General features: G+C 37.3%; 2 protein-coding genes across 11 annotated transcripts in view; one reads left to right on the top strand and one right to left on the bottom strand.

Annotated features, from left to right (window-relative positions):
- Positions 1–678: 678 nt before the first annotated feature.
- Positions 679–18,385, top strand: LOC103152799 (Na(+)/H(+) exchange regulatory cofactor NHE-RF4). 7 transcript variants are annotated; one of them, XM_016661407.1, is made up of 12 exons: positions 679–753; positions 1,391–1,441; positions 2,727–2,784; positions 3,697–3,758; positions 3,837–4,048; positions 5,309–5,380; positions 7,443–7,575; positions 7,963–8,102; positions 8,198–8,405; positions 8,936–9,132; positions 9,202–9,321; positions 9,952–18,385. In XM_016661407.1, the coding sequence occupies exons 2-12, from the start codon at positions 1,426–1,428 to the stop codon at positions 9,982–9,984; spliced, it is 1,251 nt and encodes a 416-aa protein (XP_016516893.1). In that variant the 5' UTR covers positions 679–753; positions 1,391–1,425; the 3' UTR covers positions 9,985–18,385. The 7 variants fall into 7 exon arrangements, with proteins under 7 accessions (XP_016516893.1, XP_016516891.1, XP_016516894.1 ...); XM_016661405.1 differs by having other exon boundaries at positions 2,688–2,784; XM_016661408.1 differs by having other exon boundaries at positions 685–1,441; positions 2,765–2,784.
- nlk2 (nemo-like kinase, type 2) overlaps positions 17,471–19,641 on the bottom strand; it is a 22,156-nt gene continuing 19,985 nt past the window's right edge. For all 4 annotated transcript variants that reach the window (XM_007573406.2, XM_007573403.2, XM_007573407.2 and 1 more), the window contains one exon: positions 17,471–19,014. In XM_007573406.2, coding sequence (XP_007573468.1) covers positions 18,960–19,014 — 55 coding nt within the window. In that variant the 3' untranslated portion in view covers positions 17,471–18,959. The remainder of the gene's footprint in view (positions 19,015–19,641) is intronic.

Here is a 19,641-nt window from a genome sequence, read left to right as displayed (position 1 = left end):
TGTTCCAGATTTGTGTTGCATAGAAGCTGAATGCTGCTTCTCCATGTTTGGTTCTCTGTGGATTTCTCATTTCGTGCAGAAATCCACAGCTCAGGTGGGGGAATCTGTCCACAGGACGACTATTAGTCATCACTGCACAAATGTGGTCATTGTGGAAGAGTGGCAAGAAGAGAATGTCATAGTTAAAAGAAACCTGTAAGAAGTGCAGTTAGCAGTTTGCCAGAAGCCGTGTTGGACACTGGTCAGAACAGAACAAAATTGCACTTTTTGGTCAAATATGCAAAACGCTACTTGTGACGGAGAACTAACACTGCACATGACTGATCACAATGAACACACCATCCCCACTGTTGAATATGATGGTGGCAGCATCATGCTGTGGGAGTGCTTCTCTTCAACAGGGACATGGGAAGATGGTCAGAGTTGGTGAGAAGATGAATGGAGCCAAGTACAGAGCAATGTGTGAAGAAAGCCTGTTGGAGTGAAAAGGACTGGAGAGGGGCGGAGCTTCAGCCTCCAGCAGGACAAGCACCAGGCCACAATGGAATGGGTTAAAACTAAACGTTCATGTGTTTAGTTTCTTAACCAAATCTGGAGTCAGTGTTGGAAAAAAATGCACTATTTAAATTTTAGTTTTTCAAATACCAAACTTTGAAGAGGGTTAAATGGGGGCCAGTGATGTTTAAAGTAAAATATTCAAATGTTAGCAGTCACCACACTACCCTCTATTAAATGGATACAAATATGAGCCATGTGAGTAAACTGTCCTACATGTTTAAAAAATGTCCTGCAGGAGACACTAACATATCCCCCAGTCTGGCAGAGCTCAAATGTGTTCTGTAGGGCTATGAAGGAGTTTTTGCTGCGCTTAAACAAGTTGTCTAATCATTGTTCTAGTCTTACTGACACGTAAAACAGTTGCTTCGAGTAGCTATAGCAGAGTACAAACCAACACTGGTAAAATATAAATACAGTCAGGTGTCCCTCTAAAACCTTGGAGACTAAGAAAAAAGCTGTTTCAGCAACATGATATGAAGCTAATCTTGAAATGGCTGTGTGGCTCTTTACAGTGATAAGCTTAATTTGGCTCTTACTGCTGAACTGGTTTAACTAATTCAAGTACTGACTAACTCAGTAACTGTCTGGATGGATACTTTGTGTATCGAGTACAATAATCAGTACTGTATTGTGAGGTGTACTTTAGGTTTAAGATATCTTTGAGCTGTACTGTAAAAATAAAAATAGAAAGCTGCAGGATTCACAATCATGCAGCTGAGTTCACAATCATTTTCAAAGTGTTGGTCAATATTTAACCTAAGTATTTGTGAAGAAAGGAGTTACTATCTCACCTGTTGATTCTGAGTGTGTTGTGAACTTTGTCCCTTCACAGTTCCTCTTTATGAGTCGCTGAAAACAGAGAACTCCATGTCATCCTCTAAAGGTAGCTGGCTTTTCCGTCTTTCTTCCTTCAACTGATTTGCATCGCCTTTGTGCTATTTATGCAGATATTAGTTTTAATAATCACCGATACCCTCTTCTAATATTTTTATGACTTTTTGGCAAGTTGATAAAAATATACGAGTCTAGTACCAGCTAAGGCTACAAAACTGATCACAGATAGTAGAAGATACAGTATTATCTCTGAAGTGTTTTGCTTTGCATTGATTTTTAGTACCAGCACTAGTGGTTAAAGTCTTATGGTGTGGCATTATTTAAATCAAAATTTGATATTTAGGCCCGAGCAACAAATGCACTGCAAAGGCCTATTGTAATCACAAGATATTCTTATTTATTTATATGTCTGTGTATGTCCATAAAGTAGCTAAATGCTACTTTATAAGTCAATTAGCCAAAGATGCCACTATTTTCATGGCCAGTATAAACCAGACCCCCTTACAACCTAAATATTTAGGTTGTAAATATTTACAACCTAAATATTTGTAAATATTTAGGTTGTAAGGGGTCTTTAAAATTATTTAGATTTTTTCGAAAGCTTCTTGTTTGTGAATTGTTATGCACTCATTAGACTGAGATTTACGACATCAAATATTTGGGTATATTTCTGAAAATATGAGTGAAAAATGAAAAATAAAATATATGGATGGTGAATGTCAATTTAGACCCAATTTATGATTGATTACTATCCAGCTTACTATCAATATTGCTAAATTTTGTACCATTAAAAAATAAATCAAATTAATTCTAGATATATTTGGAAGAAAAATACACACTACATCAAGTGAACAGATAAGACCAAATGCTTAGAGATTTTGATTTCATAAATGCTACTCTTAAAATAAATGGGTTAAAATTGTGTCTATAGTTTATGGTTTCATCTTACCAAGTATGTATCAAATTTATTCTGAGGTGTGATTTTATGATTCAACGTTTCCCTGTCAAATTTGTCAGGTTCACCAGCAAGTGTTATTGTATTGAGAGATTTTGTACAACCATAATTTTACATCGTACATTTCAGCCATATGTAATGACCATTAAATTACTGTCATTGTTTGATAAGGATTGGATGACAAAAGATGTTTGGTCAGTAATATGCCAGTCGACAGATATATGGTTAACTTTTGTCTTATGATGCTTTCTGTTGTAAATACAAATAACAAACAAATTAAAATGCTTTTAAGCTTATTATTAATGCTATTCCTAAACGGCTGTGTTATGTTTGGTTCCAGGTGCTTTGGCTCAGTCAAAAACTGTTCCTTGTTTACCAGAGTCTCATTGTCGTGTCTACTCTCCACCAGGACAGCAGGATGTGATGGACAGCCCACCGTAAGTCCACAATTTATTCTCTGAATTATCCTCAACCTCCTTAACTTTGCTGTTAATTCAAACATTTTCATAAATAAGTGCTTCAGTAATTTGTTTTGTCAAGAAATAAAAATGACATTCAAGTTGTTTCTTTCAAAACCTTTTCGATATACGTTGTGTTCAGAGACCTGTTTGTGTTGTACTGGTACTGCTGTGAGACTCTGCAGTCGTTTAGGTCTTACAGAAACTCGTACTGGAGGAGTTTCTTATAGAAAAAACTCACTTCCATTATATTTGGCAGCGTACCTCTCTTACAGATGTAGGATAGGAGTATTGGAGAAGTTCCTGTATGACAGGTAAAATCATGATGGATGATTTTAACTCTGCTTCCGCTGCCTTCTTCCAGAAGGTTCTCTCTTTATTTGCTGCCACTTGGTGCTTTTTAGAAATCACTGTGTGCCACTTTATTTTTATAATGTGTTTATTTCCCTTTGAACTAAAAGGTTTCTTCAGTCTTGCTGACATCAGGGCACGAACAGCACAGAATTTCCGTAATATCAATGAAATTAATCACTTCATTTATAAAGGGATAAAAGATGGTGATGAGTAGTCAGGTCCTCCTGAAGCAGTCTGGCGGACTGAAGAAGCCTCTGACTGAAGACACTCTGTTTTTCTGTGATGGTCCCGTACACAGAATGCTCAGGGTTCTCCATAATTTTCGTCCTTTTATGTAAAATACTTAAAATGAGGAACACTGCGGACAGTGGGTTTCACACTAGTCCACAGAATAAAACCAGCCTTCTTTAGGACATTGTTGAGCTTATTATTATATACCAATAAATTCTACCAGTATTTGAAAATATTTTAAAAGATATTTTTTGTGACACCTGTTGTTTTACCTGGCCCAATTTCATCATATATTTTTTATTTTAGTTTTACCTTCAACCCAAAGGAGGGGATAGATAATCCAGCTCTGATCATCACTGATGATTTAGGTGAGTGTTGTTGTGTTTTTTGTTCTTTAATCACATTTTAGTGCGAGAGCAATGTTACTTATTCAGGTGTATGTCCAGAACCTGACCTGTGCATGGTACCCCGCCTCTGTCAGCTGAAGCGTGTGGAGGGTCAGAGCTTTGGCTTTCACTTACACATGGAACAGAACAACCATGGCTTCATAATTAGAGAGGTGGAACCTTGGAGTCCTGCAGAGCACAGTGGCCTCAGAAGCGGAGAGCGACTGCTGGAGGTCAATGAGACATATGTGGGCAACATGGACTTTTTCAAGGTAAACCTCCAGAAACTTGTGTGCCCCACAGGTGATGGGGAATATATATCCAACATATTATATAATATGCAGACAAAATCCATAGCAGTTTGGAGAGTGTGATGCTGGGAAATAAATGGTATAGAAATCTTTTCAGAACTTTTGTTTCCACCATCTTTCCTGCTACAGACATTCTTAGGCTCACTAAAAGTCCTCACTACTTCTGACTTTTTGTCATGGTGTGAGCACCAAGGTGCTTTGTGAATACATTTTCTCTTACTGAGGCAACATTCTAAGAAAAATCTTACAATTCCAGAAATTCTTAGAATTTTCCTGAAACGTCTCTAGGGTTCTTTGAGAATACAGGCCCTGACTTGTATGCGTTCTTCAGCCCTGTCTATCATCCATTCTCTGGGTCTCTGTGAACTTATCCTTAGTGTTGACTCAAATGGGAATGTCCCAATATTTTTGAATCTCAGGAGATGGATGAGTTGGCAGAGAGAGAGAGATAATCTCAATATTATCCAAGAACGATAAGCGACAGGGCTGCTATATACACCACTTTTCTTCTTTGGCCTCCAGTTGCCATCCTGTCACATCTCGATCAAAGAAAGGGACAGATAGATAATCAGAAAAAGATGAAGAACCTATCTGAAAAGATCTCAGGGCTCTTTGAACTTGAATCGATCACATGTTGAGGGTTGAGTCATTATGGAAGGCAAAACTCCATATCCGATATGTTCTCTGTAAGTAGATGTTTGCTGTTGTTGTTTTCATTTTTTGTGTTTGTATTTGTTAGTCTGGTTTATTGATTGTTTGTTTTTCATACAGCTACCTGGAAATACTGTGTGGATTAGTTTTATTCAAGTTATAGCTCCAGGACTCTTAGGACTTGTCTTTTGGCAGGAACAAGTTACAGTACTAAGACAGCGATTAACTCATTTTTTATGTGAAAACATGTAGTGGAAAATAATTTGTCAGACTGATAATTAGATTTTTGTAAATAGCAAAATACATGTCAAGACATGTCATCATGTCTTGGTGACACATTGCAACATGTGAGTTAGGAATTAATCAGGAATTAATCATTGTTATATTTGCTCTAGTGTTTTTGGAGCAGCACGGCTCCACTAGGCCAAACTAGCTGATTATTTGAGTGAGCCAGCAGGTCCTGATCTCTGAGTAGTCATTCTGTCATGTTCTCCATTCTGTTGTCTGTTGTAGTGGCTGTATGTTAGACATAATGTGCATAATTGATGTATTTTCCTTCATCTTTCTCAGGTTGTGAGAAAGATCCAGTCATGTGGCTTAGACTTGTTTCTTCTTGTGCTACGGAGGGAAGAGTATGAGCAGGTACTGCATGCTAATGATAAACTGTTAAAGAGCTTGGTGGATTGGATTACTGTGAAACTAGAGCTGGAAAAACAAAATGGATTCATAAAAAATGTTAACACAATCTTTTCTTCTTTTACATACAAAAGTCTTGAACCTTTGTTGCATGTTTGTAGTACACTTGTAAATCTGGTGCACAAGCTATCTTCACAAACTGTGATGGACAACAGAGCGGCTTCTTGGACCACGACGGCGGTCTGAACAGTCGCTTGTGGCTAGAACTCCATAAATTACCACAAGTTTCTCTCTGATGTTGGGTGTGTTATTTCACCCAACAAACTCCAATGGATACTAACAAGTTAATGAAGCTGTGTCCCAAAAGACAAAAACATCACAGGTTGCATAGAAAGTCATAAGTTTCTATGCAACCAATTATTCTAATGAAGCCACAGAGTGAAAACAAGGGTAAAGTCATCTGGGGCAGGAGATACAGCCCAGGTCTCCTAAAGGCCATATTTGAAGCAATCATGAGTTTGAAGAAGAGAGTGGATACACAAACTCAAAGACATTAGAGAAAAAAACGAGACAGAGCAGGGCCATGAATGCAAGCTTGGCACTGCTAATGCTGAGGAAATGAAAGAATGCAATATGAGGATTTCAAAGTTGGAAAACACAAACAACTATTCAAAGAGTACAATGACAGAGAAGAAGGATGAGAATATCAGAAGAACATTGTGAAAGTCTCAAAGAAGATTGTTCCTGAGCTGGACTCAAAAATGGGGAAAAAGAAAACAACAGAAACAGCAATGCAATTATCTTATTTGCCCAAAGGTAAATGTTTCGTATGTGGAGAAAGGACTTACATTTTGTCTAGAAACTGGTTATCTGGGTAGCTGCAGTTGTAACAGACTCAATGAGAGACCGTTGCCATGGTTATTCAGAGACGTAGTGGGACCTTTACAGATATTTATGCTAATTTGGATATGCATTTAGGGGCAGAGAAATATAACATTTGCAGCTGCGCCCTGCACATGTAAACACAGTATCCACATTGCCCACATCTTCTCTGACTATAGTCAGTTTGCTGCAGGATGACGTGAGACTGAATACAGTTCTTAAGAAGCAGGACGAGTTTGCAGCAGCACTCACTTCTCACACAGGTCAGTGGGAGAAGTGACTGCTATAAAAGTCTCCAGTAACACAGATTTATTGCATTATTTCAACAACTTTAGAGCAACAAAGTACTTAAGTTTGCAACTGTATTTTCCCTTGTTCTGACCACAGGAGAGACCACAGCCCCTCCACTACATCTCCACAGACTTGAGCATACATTCAGTGTCTCTTGGCATAGCAGAACATTGGTGGAACTTTTCAAAATGTTCTAAATTTGACAGGTTGTGCTTCCAGGAGGTTACTAACACTTTTATTTGACTATTTCTTTAGTTGGATAGGTTGGGAAGATGGATGAATGCTAATTTATCTGGGAAAACTACCAGTACAGCTACAGAAACCCATAGTTTAGATACCCATAGATATCAGCTACAGGTTTTATGATGTCATGACGAGAATCACCTTCGCTTCTTCAAAACTTGAAAATTACTGGGAAAGACAGATATTGTACAAGTCCTACTAGTTGAGTGACTTGTCAGATCCGTCATTGTATGGATCTGACAATGTTTAAATCTGATGCCCTGTACCTGAGGGACCCTCACCCATCCCCCTTTTTCCCCTTCTGTCCTCTACATCCAAGCATTTACATCATTATCTGTGGACATTACAATAATGTTGTGAAATTAGGAACTCTTGCATTTTGTTTGCATTGTTCTCAGTTTGTCTTTGAAAGCATAAGAAAACCAACAAAAAAATTGATGTGAGATTGTGTCTTTCATACAGTGTATGTAAATATGTGTTTTCAACTAAGCTGTATGATTGACTAAATCTTTAGTAGGGTTGATTTAACTTCATTTAGCAAAAGCATAATTGGAATTGGAAAAACTATGTAATTATATGCGAGTTATTGTCACTGCACAGTGTGTTACCTTCATTCTCCACTTTTCTGACTCTTCCTGTTGTGCCTTATCAGGCAGTGGTCATGGATTTAGACATACAAAAGCTCGCAAAAGCCACCAAAGGAGACAGATGGACTCGCCCAAGACTGTGTCACATCACCAGACATCCAGATGATGGACTGGGAATGACTATCATACCAATTACTGGTAACTTCCACTCATGTTTTGACAACTGTGTGTTTGTTGGCATCCTCAGATAACAACAAACACACTTTGTGACCTCTGTTCTTCTAAGACGGTGCGACGATTGTATTTATTTCAGTTCTCTTTTGTCAGTCATTGTCCCTTTGTCTTAAGTTGAGCTAAATGTTTCTTGCTTATTACACTGCTTTCCTTATGATTGTGTTCTGTATTCAGAAACAGAAAAAGTTTACCGTTTTCCTACAGTAAGATTTTTATTATAACTTTTAACCAAAAATCATGTTAATCGGTTTTTCTTGACTTTTTTGGTATTGTGTTGCTTAGGGTTATTAGTAGAGCATACTTACCAAACAATTTCTTGTGAACGTCATGGTAACAGCGTGGTTGTGTCAGAAGGTCAGAGGGGTCGATACATGGTGAACACGGTATCTGATGGTCCAGCAGAGAAAGCCGGTGTCCACTTTGGAGACATTTTAGTCTGGATCAATGGAGTCTCTGTGTCAGAGCTCACAACCACCAGTCTGAACAGAATTGTAGGTATATCCTGCCCTCAGTAATATCTGACACGGTTCATTGGTTGACTATGAGTCTTCTAAGATTGTTTTAAGATTGTGTGTTTGGTTATCAGGTAAAGAAGAGTGGGAACTCGGTGACATTGCTGGTTATTGACAGTGACAGTGAGTCCTGTTATCTCAGGCGGAGGATGCCCATCCTTCCTACGCTGGCAGAAAGTAACAACCTTCCCTACTATGCTAAGAACTTACATTTGCTGAAAAGACCTGATGGATTTGGTTTTTTGCTAAGACAAGAGAAAGTGGAACCCCCACAAAAGATAGGTGAGTAACACAGGAAATAACAATCCACTCCTGCAATCTGTCCCTGAGATTAACACGAACTCATCCATTTACAGGATCTTATACATTCAGCTGATTAAATAACATCAGGATTTTTTTAGACTACCATTTTTTTTCTCACATTTTCCATCAGTCATTCTGATTTGACTCAACCATTTCAGAAAGCTGCCAAAGAAATAATAAGAATACTTTCAAGCTATAAATACAAAAGTGAAACCCTCTTTATAACATTTCACCTAAAGATGTTCTAGGTGCTTTCTGGTTTTGACATGCTTGCCTTCCATCAGCTTGGTGCCAACTCTTTTTTATATACTCCTGTAATCACTTCATAGCTTACTGGAACTGTTTAGTACAAGCTGGCAAAATTTTGTTTCATAGTTATGATTGGGTAAACAAAGAAAAATGGCACATTATTCATGTCAGTGACCTCAAACACTTCACCCTGAGAAATTCACCAACAGAGCAAATGTACGTCCAATAAACACCTGCTGTTCTTCATCTAAAAATGCCAGCTCATGTACTGAGGGAAGTGGATGTAGGGAGTGCAGCAGAGGAAGCAGGAATGGAGGACGGTGAACTGCTGCTGGCTGTTAATGGTGACCATGTTGAGTCCTTGGAACACGAGGAAATTGTCAGACTGATAAGAAAAAGTGGTGACAAAGTCACACTAACGTCTATGTCTGTACAAGGAAGAAAATATTATAGAGAGGTAGGTAAAATAATATTAAATATTGTTAAACAACTACTATGTTTAGTTAGGATTTCTCCTCTCTGTCAGTTAGGAGTGCCTCCTCTCTTGTTCCATGAAGAATATTCTCTCTACTGCAACAACACAATGAGCAATCAGGATGATCGGGATACAGTCCACCTTGATCACTCTGGAAACATAAACCCACAGGTATGTCAACAGTAGCTGAAATATTTGTTTCAGCTCCAGGGCCTAGGCCTGTTAGAGCTCCAGTGGCAGCTCATCTAAAGTTAACTGATCAAGTAAGACTAGTAAAACAGAGATACCTCTGCAACATAATAAGTCGACCACTGACAGATTTTACACCTGTAAAAAGAACCTTTGCTCAAATGTTCTCAATTCCATTCCACCAGCTTTCTGTACACGTCTCAATTTTAGCTATAAATCATGTCCACCTTTAGGTATTTAAGTAGTCTCTTTATTTTGAAAGGCGCTAGATAGCACTTAAATCAGTGATGTCTAGTTTAAAGCAATATGGCTCATATCACAGTCGGTCTATTTTACGAGCAGCAATTATAACTTTGTTTAAAATTAGCCCAAATTATTCCAAAGTGTAGTTTTTTATTCATTTTTTTCAGTTAATTTTGTCAGAATTTTTTCCTTATCCTTTGGCCCTTTTGTGTTTGTTTTCTTTGCTCAGGACTCATATTTATTTTGACCAATTATTCTGTTTTATATTTTACTCCTTTCTTGTTGATTGGTGGTATTATTGGCACCATTGTGAAATCCATATTAATTATTTGAAAAATAGTATGAGTGAATTATCTGTTGTTTTTCCAGCTATCAGAGAGAACAGAGGATGTTTTTCTGTGATGGGAAAGACGTGACCAAAGGCGATCAGAGGTTGGAGGAGGAACCTGGACGGGTCAGCAGAAGTCAATGTGTCAGGATGTAAATGTAATGTTTGGAATTTGCCTGTTCAGGAGAAGGCGTTAGATGAATCATTGCAGTACAGTCGTCTCGTTTAGTAGCATATATCTACATTTTTTTCGAATATCATATTCGGTAGAAAAAGATAAAGTAGAAAAATAATTAATGCCAATGTCAATTCTCATTATATCCTTCATTTGTATAAAGCGTGAACTGATCAACAACCTTTTAAACATCTGAACAAACATCTTATTTGTTGGTTCCCACAGTGCTTTAAAATGTTAAAATGTAGTTTTTTTCTTTGTTTTTAAGTGATTTTTAACAATTGAAAAACCCAGAAAGGTTTTTTTAAACACTGGATGAAATTTACATTAAAACTGTAATGGTGCATGTGTATGTATACAAACTTGGGGAAAGCAGACGTTTTTCTTATTATTGTGGCATGTGGCATTGATTGATGGTTGATACCACAGTCGGATTTAACTACAGACTGAGAAAAAAGGAACATGTGTCTTTTTATTTGATGTATGTAAACTTCTGGTTTCAACTGCAATTATGTATTTTATTTCTAGAACAGAGTTGTGGAAAAGAAGAGATGACATTGTTAAAAAGTCATATTTATTGTCTACAACAGTATTTTCCAGATGAATGTTTCTGTAAATACAACTTTCTAAACAGTTTTTAAATGCATTATTTAATGAACCGCAAATTGTTTTTAAGGTATATCTGATTAAAACACCAAATATCAAAACTGTGATTGCAATGGTTCTATAATTGTTAATTAGTGGTTAATGTCTTATTTAAAGTCTAATTATTGTAAAAAAGAAAATACTTCCCATAGAAACACATAGCAAAATACATGAAACAGAGGAGATGAAATCTACTAAAGGTTTTCACATAGGTCCGGAAGGGAAAGCACTAACCATCACTAGCTGGGTTCATTCCTGAGAAAAGTTTCCCTCAGTTACAAAAAGTAAAGAAGTAAAGCATAGTTTGAACATGAAGCATCATCTAGCATCTCATAACACCTGCCGTGCTGTTTTCCACAAGTTGTAATGGCAAACAAATGTCAGCATGTCAAACTGTAGTTTAAAAGTTTACACCATGTCCGTCTCAAATATTCCAAATAAATTAACACACTAAATTAGGCTTCTTTATTACAATGTTTATGTCGTTCATATTTTGTAGGTAGCAGTTAGCTGGCTAAGCTAGGTCTTTTCTTACCTTTTAGCTGTGGATATTCTTCATGGAAGCACTTGTATTGATTCTCAAGTTTATTGCTGCGTGATTTCACCGCTGCAATTTCCTCCGAATCAGTGAAAGAAAATGCTGGCAAATTAAATGAGGATGTTAAAAAGAGAGAGTTTTTCTTTTACTTGCATGGACTCATAAAAACAGAAAGTGTCCCAGCACCAGTAGACTCATCTTCCAGTTTTCTTGAAAAAGGTCCATTGATATTGACCCTTTGCAACTACAACATTTAATCACAAAAGGCATCATGACGGATGTCGGAAGTGAGGGACAGGAACAAAGAACAAAGCAACTGAAGTTGTTTTTTGCCACTATAGCCATGGCTTCTACTTGTTCAAGTCGAGCTAATTTGTCTGTGAACGCAACACATCTAGTTGGGGATCATAGAGAATGGCATTTACAAAAGTATTGAAATAGCTAGCTTAGAAACAGACGAGTACCTCCTTCCTCCTGAGGTGTTGATTAAATTGCTGATCCACTTTTCTGTATGACCATCATAAATTCACATCATATGATTTATATCACTGTCATAAACAGACTTGCAAACGAACAAAAGACTAGGTACTAATCTGTTTTTTATAGATATTTGGCTATATGATAGTGGAGCATTTCCTCCATGGTTAGTAATGGCTATTCACTTACCTTTTCCATAATGCGGTATATTTGATATATTTTTGGTCATATGTACTTATAAAGCCTTAAGAGCCTTTATCTTCTGACCTTAACTATTCATTCCAAATCCATAATTATGGGCTGACAGTCCTTATGATTGACGGCTGCCAGCCATCACCACTGTATTATCCTCATTAAAAGTTATATATGGTTTGCATACTTGTCCGTTTGTGCAGTAGACCACACTATGGCCTTTTTTAAGGTAAATTAAACTAAATAAAAGCAACATTTACAATTTACTATTTTTTATTTCATTCTTTATTTCTTGATTTAAATGCTAGAAGTGTAAATCTGACAATAACATGCACCATAGCGCCATGCTAGTTTTGGCGATTGTTTTGTGGTTTTTACTTTTTTCATCTGGGTTTGGAGATCCAGCACATGGCTCCTGACCTGAGAAGGATCTGCACCTTGCTGACTGACCCAACGTTCCCAGTGGACTTTGGAAACGATGTGGGTGTCACCTGAGAGGGTACCAAATTGCTGGAAACCTCTAGTCATACCTGTCCCAAAGATTCCCCATAAAGAACTTCAACAATTAAAGATGAACAAACATTTTCGGAGCTACATGGGCCCAGCAAACCAAAACATGTAAAGAAAGAGGACAGTCATTTTCTATCAAATCCTATTTTCAATACTGAACTTTGAATCCAGCTGTTGTGGTGGAAACTGTGGCTTTTACTCCCTTCCTCTCACAGAGTGAAAACCCTCAGGACATGCTTGGAGAGCAGCACTTTGGAACTCTTCGATTCAAATGTCAGAGGCAATAAAGCAAATGAACATAGTCGCTTGAATAAACAGTCAGCTGTTTAATTATTCTCATCTCCATGAATTTAAAAAGGGATAAATAACTCAAAGTCAGTGAGAGCAAGAGGTAGAGACCGAAACAGGGAACCTTTTATACATATTCACACAGTGTTGCTCCAAGATCATCATTAAAAACAATAACAAAAGACATATCCTTGGATATTTGTACATCTCTGTGGTATATACATCATGTATTCTCTGCCTAATACTGTACTTACAAGATTTTTAAAAAAATCTAAATATATAGATATACATTTGTAGATTTAAAAAATAAAATCAAACTCCAAAGCCTCTAAAATAGGCAGGCTAATACAGTTTCAATACAGTGATATTGATTAAGCAGTGTTGCTTTTCTATTTACTATTAACACAGTTACTCAAAGTGTGATGATCACATGCAAACCAATACTACATTACAACTGTAAAAGTATATTACATGTACGTTATATGAGAGTATTTGTAGTGAATATGCGCTATATAAATAACATGAGTTGAACTGAAACTGAATTATTTATTCTCTACAGTGATCTTTTGACAATATGGAAAACTATTATGGTGAAAATCTTCACTCAAGTACTTGTCACTCATCAACAGTGATCTGCATGAATAGGCTATATGGAGCTAATCTGCACACAGTTCTTAATTACAACAGGTAGAGTAAAGACTGTATCGGTACATCATGAGTACATTCTGGTTCTGCAGCGTTGAGACACTGAATTTTTCTTTTCTTTTTCTTTTTTTACCTCATCAGGATCGGAGTCTGGATAACATGGGCTGCCTACAGGGAAGCATTGACAAAAAAGAAATACAAACCTAAAACAGGTTAGACACCAAACATGACTTAGGAAAAACAGGAAGAACAGTCAACTGCAAAAAAGTCACAGGACTGTAAAGAAGTGTAGTGAAGCCAAGTTCACAGTGGACCACAGAGCAAGCTCAGTGATACTCTGCTCTTCAACCAAGTAGAAAGCAGCTGGATTTAATCTCTTGGTTTTAAAGACTGTTCGACGGTCTAAGAGCCTTGTTTAGTTCTAATGATTAATGGGGTTAATAAAGAGCAGCAAGTACAATCCCAGACTTACTGACTTGTTAAAGTCACCCACTTAATTTAATTTCCTCCCACAGGGCCAATCACACTAACAGCGTTGTTGCACATTTCATTCATTGTGCAATTCTATACTTTTAAGACTTGATTTTCATATAATCAGTTATTCATTTCCAACCAGTGATGCACAGTAAAATGAGCAGTGTGGAAACAACAGAGTCCATTTCAACACTGAGTCAGGGAGCATGTGGTCCCAGCCTGTACAGTGTTAAAGTTACACTGATCATTGTTAATTTTTCAGAGTTGATTTTACTCTGATTAGAGTTAAATTGAGTTGCACAGTAAACTTCATTAACATCAATTGTTAATATATTTTCGCTCTATGGAGATACATAAACACTTCCAGTGTTACTTTTCAAGTGTTATTCTGATTAATATCCAATAGTGTCAGATGACAAGCTGCTGGATTGTAGCGACAGCACTCTGACAGAAGCAAGGCTGCAGTTTTGCACCATCAGCCCAACAGCAAGACCAGAGTCCTGCTCAGGGACACAAACGACAAGGGCAGGTGGAGCGGGAATTGAACCAGCAATCGACCGATTGCAGAGCGAACTCCTACCGCCATTATCCCCTGAATAAGATATTTCTGTGCTAAACTTAATTAACTGATAAGATATGGAATATGTCTTTGACCTACAAATATATATATGAGAGATATAAATATTTACTCTAAATATTTTAAGTTATTGTTGATTTCAATAAATGTATATGACGAATAGGTTTATAGTAAATTGTGTGTATGTATATATGTAACTTCAGATTTTAAAACATTTGTAAAATTATGCATTTTCACACACCTTTTTAAGTGTCACTTTGCAAATGATCAAATCTAAATCCACAATTTAAGGCTGCATAGTAATCCTAAAAGTTACAAACTACAGAGGTTGGAGATCTCACTCCTCTAGTCCATTTATAACTCAAAGATCATAATGTTATCGTCTTCTTGGTGATGGAAGTGCAGGGGCTGGTTAGTGGAACAGAATTTCCACTGGGGGTCAAAGTCTAATTTCCTAAATGACTATGGAAGCCACAGTAAAAACCACTTAGATTTTATTTTTCCTGTAAAAATCTGAGAAACCGAATTATGTGGGTCACTCCAACACAGAACTTTAGACATATTGGTTCAAGAACCAAGACATTAAACTGAGCTGCTCTCTAATCAAGCATTGACAAGGCCGTCAGGGCCATCTGGAACAGGAAGGCAACAAGGTTTACACAAAATAATGACATTGTTTAAAAACCTAGGTGTTGTGATTGGTTGACGAATGACAAATGAATGAGCGTTGCTGTGGGGTCAGGCGCTACGGCAACACTGAGCTCCAGCTCTGCTTCCTCAGCTGAGCTCTTCCTCATTAGCTCCTGCATTTGTTCCATGGCAGGCAGGTAAAGGATCGATCATGTTCATTCAAAGTGAAACATCGACACTGAAATTCTTTTACCACTTTTCCACAGTAGTGTGACAAAGTGTTTGCCCTTCCTGATTTCCTTTTTTTTTTTTGCATCTTCAAATCAAACTAATTTCATTATAAGTCAAAGACAACACAAACAAGAAAAGAAAAAAAAAAAACACTTGAAATGTGTTTTGAAAGGGAAAACAATCCAAACCTTTAAGGCCCTGTGTGAATTCCACCCACTTACATGATTCATCACTGTTTCAATCAGGATCATTGTTTCAATCAAGGCATCACTTTGATCGTACTTCACTGCCTGACAAAGTGAAGTACATCAAATGATCCTCAAAGGCTAAACATCATGCAGAGATCCACAGAAATTCAGGAACAATAAGAAAGAAAATAATTAAGATCAATCAGTCTGAAAAGGGTTACAAAGTAGTTTTTAAAGTTTTTGGACTCCAGTGAACCACGGCAAGAGCCGTCATCCATTATCCACACAGTGGTGAGGCTTCCTACGAGGCCAGCCGACCAAATTTACCCCAAGAGCACAACGGCCACTCATCTAACCCAACAGGTCACAAAACACTCAACATCCAAATAACTGCAGGCCTCACTTGCCACACATAAGGTCAGAGGTCATGCTTCCATCATGAAAAAAAGAGATTGGACAAAAAGGGCCTGCCTGGCAGAGTTCCCCAATGAAAACCACTGCTGGGCAAAAAGAACATTAAGAATGGTCTTTGAAACATTCTGTAGAGTTATGAGACAAAAAGTTAAATTCTTTTCAGATGTATTAAAGTAACACTGGTTCAAGTAACACTGCATTTCAGAAAAAGAACAGTAGAGCATGGTGGTGGTAGTATGATGCTCTGAGGCTGTTTTGCTGCTTTAGGATCTTTTAAACTCGCTGGAATCAACAGAGTTTTACCAAAACATCCCGAAAGAGAAAGTCCGACCATCTGAAGCTGAAACAAACTCTGGTTCTGCAGCAGGACAATGACCCACAACACAGCAGCAAGTCCACCTCTGATTGGGTGAAGAAAAACTGAATGAAGACCATTGATGGTCAATGTCACTGAATTAGAACAATTCTGTATTATTGTGTTGCTCAAAATTCCTCCACAGCTGGAAAAGACTCATCACAAATTATTGCGATAATTTGATTGCAGTTAGTTTCTCCTGTTTAGGAGGAATTCACTTTTTCACAAAGGGCAAATGCAGGTTTGGATTTTTTCCTCCCTTAATAATAAACACCATTTAAAAACGGCACTTTGTGTTTACGGATGTTGTCTTTGACCAATATCTAAATTGGTTCAATGTTTTGAAACACTTGAGTGTCAAATACATATATGAAAAAAATGAAATCAGGAAAGAGGCAAACCCTTTTTCACACCACTCTACAGATATTGCTTTTCCACAGAAGGTTAACATGCACTTCATCTACATTTACAGTCACAAAGATTCAATCTTTAAGGCCACGAACTGACAAAGCAAATGTGTTTTATTCCAACCTCATCACAACAGAGCTCGTCGAAAACAATGTGGGTTTGTTTTTTGGGGGCTAATTGGTGAGATCTGTGTTTCTTCACACACATCACAGCTTTTAAAGGAGGGCTGAATATTTTAGAAGAATGCTGACAGACTGAATTGATTCCAAAGGCAAATCTAAAGAATGTTACTATTATAATCATGCAAATGATTCAACACATGAATTCATATAAATTACTTTGCTGTTAGAGAACATTATAATCAGATAGAGGCCCTAAAATGCTGATAGGATTCAGACTATGGATTATTTTTGGGGTACATAAATTCTTTGCCACAACCAAAAGGCTTTTCATAAAGAGCTATTCAAATCCTGTAACAGTGGTTCCGACCCACAACCTTTCCCAGGGAATATTTTACGTTTTTAAACAAGAAACTCTTTATAGAGGTGTGGTCGACTATGACAGTTAAAAAACGAACATGTACAAACAAAAGAGCAAGAAATAGTTGATAAAGTTAGATACTCTTTCCAACATATCAAGTCTCCACTGGGACCAGAAATTTAGATGTAAGGTCTGTACAAAATACGCTGTTCATGCAAGTTTCAGCACAAAACCAGGCTAAGAAACGAAATCCTTGCTGACCCAAGAGCAAAGCAGCCCTGTGTGTGAATCTTATAGTAATTTTGAAAGTGTTTGGAAAAAAGTTCTGCTGTATTTTTTGTTTTTTCACTTAGAGTATTTCTGACCCAATTCAAATGTCCAGCAAATGTAGACAGACTCCACATGTTGAATGTTATTCAGTAGCATACCTCTGACATTAGCAGCTTTACTTAAAAGTCTAACTTTCCATCACAAATATTGCAACCAAGATCAGCTAAATATTCTGCAAAGTGATTAAATGCATTAATACTTCTTGAATTAAAACATTGTTGTATTTTTAAAAAACAAATTACATAAACCAATTAAAAAGACACATAATTTCTTCCTCGCTTTTTCAATTAAAATCAGAACAAAAATCTCATGTTAGATCAGTTAGAATTACATAAATTATTTCCATTTATTAATTGCCAGTCTTTTTGGCAACTTTCTTTAAATTCACAAGTTCCCGTACATTTACTCAGAATCAGTGATAACTGTCTTTCACACTTTTATGCTGTGGATGGAAACTTCTGTTTTAACATGCAAGAGCAGGAGCAACTGGGGTTGAGAGTGAAAGGACTGAGAGGGAGACGAAAAGCTGGGAACCACTGCTCCATCAGAACCGGGACATCCGAACAGAACCGGGACATCCGAACAGAACCGGGACATCCGAACAGAACCGGGACATCCGAACAGAACCGGGACATCCGAACAGAACCGGGACATCCAAACTGAAGGAAGTGATCATGCAAGCAAGGTTCGATGGCAGAATCTTTAGAATTCCTTCAACTGAAACCATTTGGAACGTCAGGAGCATCCTCCTATAAAATGTACGCTTATCCTTTTACATTTTTGCATAAAGTGAAAACTGTGCAGACGAACACCCATTTAGAAAGCATGTTCTGTTTGTACACAGGGCCCATTGATTACCTTGCTGCATAATTCCTGCCCGAGGCTCCTAATCTTTGGTAAATTAAACATTTGATGAGGGAAAAAGAAAAAAGAAAAGAAAAGAAAAGACAAATGCTTCCAACAACCAAAGTTTAAACATTTTTCACATCTCTCAAACAGCATGTTTTTTTGTAAAACTTGGGGTATCTGTCCATTCTACAGACACATTTACAGTTGATTGTCTGGATACGAAGCAACTTGAGATCTAAAGAGCCATTGCAACATTGCTGGTTGATGTAATAACAGGAATATGCCAAAGTGTATGGTTTGCAATAAATGCAAGTAGTTTACATCTGGCAAAAAAAAACAAACCTATACATCTTTGCAGGTATTGGGTAGGATCATCAACAACTGTACTTTGTTTTCTAAAGATTTTATCGTCTACTTAGCAACTAATACATTAGTACACCTTCAACATTTGTTCTATCAAGCTGCTGTCCATTCATTTGTACATCAAGATTTCAAATCCAAAAGGTATCAGTCGTTTTCTCCATGTGTCCACTTGAATAGATCAGAGCCGCAAGTTCTTCACTCCAGTGAAATGCTACGTAATTATTAGGTGCTTTCGGGTTCCAACGCGTCAGCTGGGGAAAACGATGGTGCACAGCAGCATCTATTCCCACACAAGCGGAGACGGAGGCATTTCAGAGGGTTGAGCTACTGTGGAGCTGTTTAAAAGCAGGCCGACAAATTAATCAATGGGGAGTACTCATTTGTTTATTGGCTCAAAGCAATGCCTATGTGATTAAGTACAATATGATTATTCATGTCTTAATAATTTAACACACAAAGTTTATGTCAATATTTCAACCAGAGACTTCATAGAACTGAAATCAATATTTAGACACTTAAAAACAAGCGAGTCGATGGCCACACAATTCCATGTGGACGGAAGATGACGGGCCGACTTTACCTTGATTGTTTGGCAAGATTTACATGAAAATAAAATATCAGATCAGAATTTTTCATGAAGCAATATGTTTTTTCAGTGTAGCAAGAAAGATTTCAGAGGGCAAAACCTGAATAACAGCAATTTAATTTTAGTGTAAATGTACAACAGGCAGCAGCAGCATACAGTACCTCTGACTTTTTCTTTTTAATGCTTACAACCACCAACTTCGAGGTATTTCATTGGGATGTGGGATAAACCGACACAAAGCAGTCTGTAACTGTAAAGTGGAAGACCAATTATCATTTCCCTTTTTATGAAATTGAAATCTGAAAAGTTTGGGACGGTATTCAGATCCATCATAGAACCACTGTTCGTAGCTTAAAGTTTTTGCACATCTTCAGAC

The sequence above is a fragment of the Poecilia formosa genome, unplaced genomic scaffold, assembly GCF_000485575.1.
Source record: "Poecilia formosa unplaced genomic scaffold, Poecilia_formosa-5.1.2 Scaffold328, whole genome shotgun sequence".
In the NCBI taxonomy this organism is placed as follows: Eukaryota; Metazoa; Chordata; class Actinopteri; order Cyprinodontiformes; family Poeciliidae; genus Poecilia; species Poecilia formosa.
Note: the sequence above shows the minus strand (reverse complement) of the source record. Positions and strands in the feature narration are given on the sequence as shown.

Excerpts from the sequence above, each read along its gene's own strand:
- LOC103152799 (XM_016661405.1), top strand. Across the intron at positions 7,576-7,962 it reads GACTATCATACCAATTACTG|AAGGTCAGAGGGGTCGATAC; the intron begins GTAACTTCCACT and ends TGGTTGTGTCAG. Across the intron at positions 9,322-9,951 it reads CTGGAAACATAAACCCACAG|CTATCAGAGAGAACAGAGGA; the intron begins GTATGTCAACAG and ends TTGTTTTTCCAG.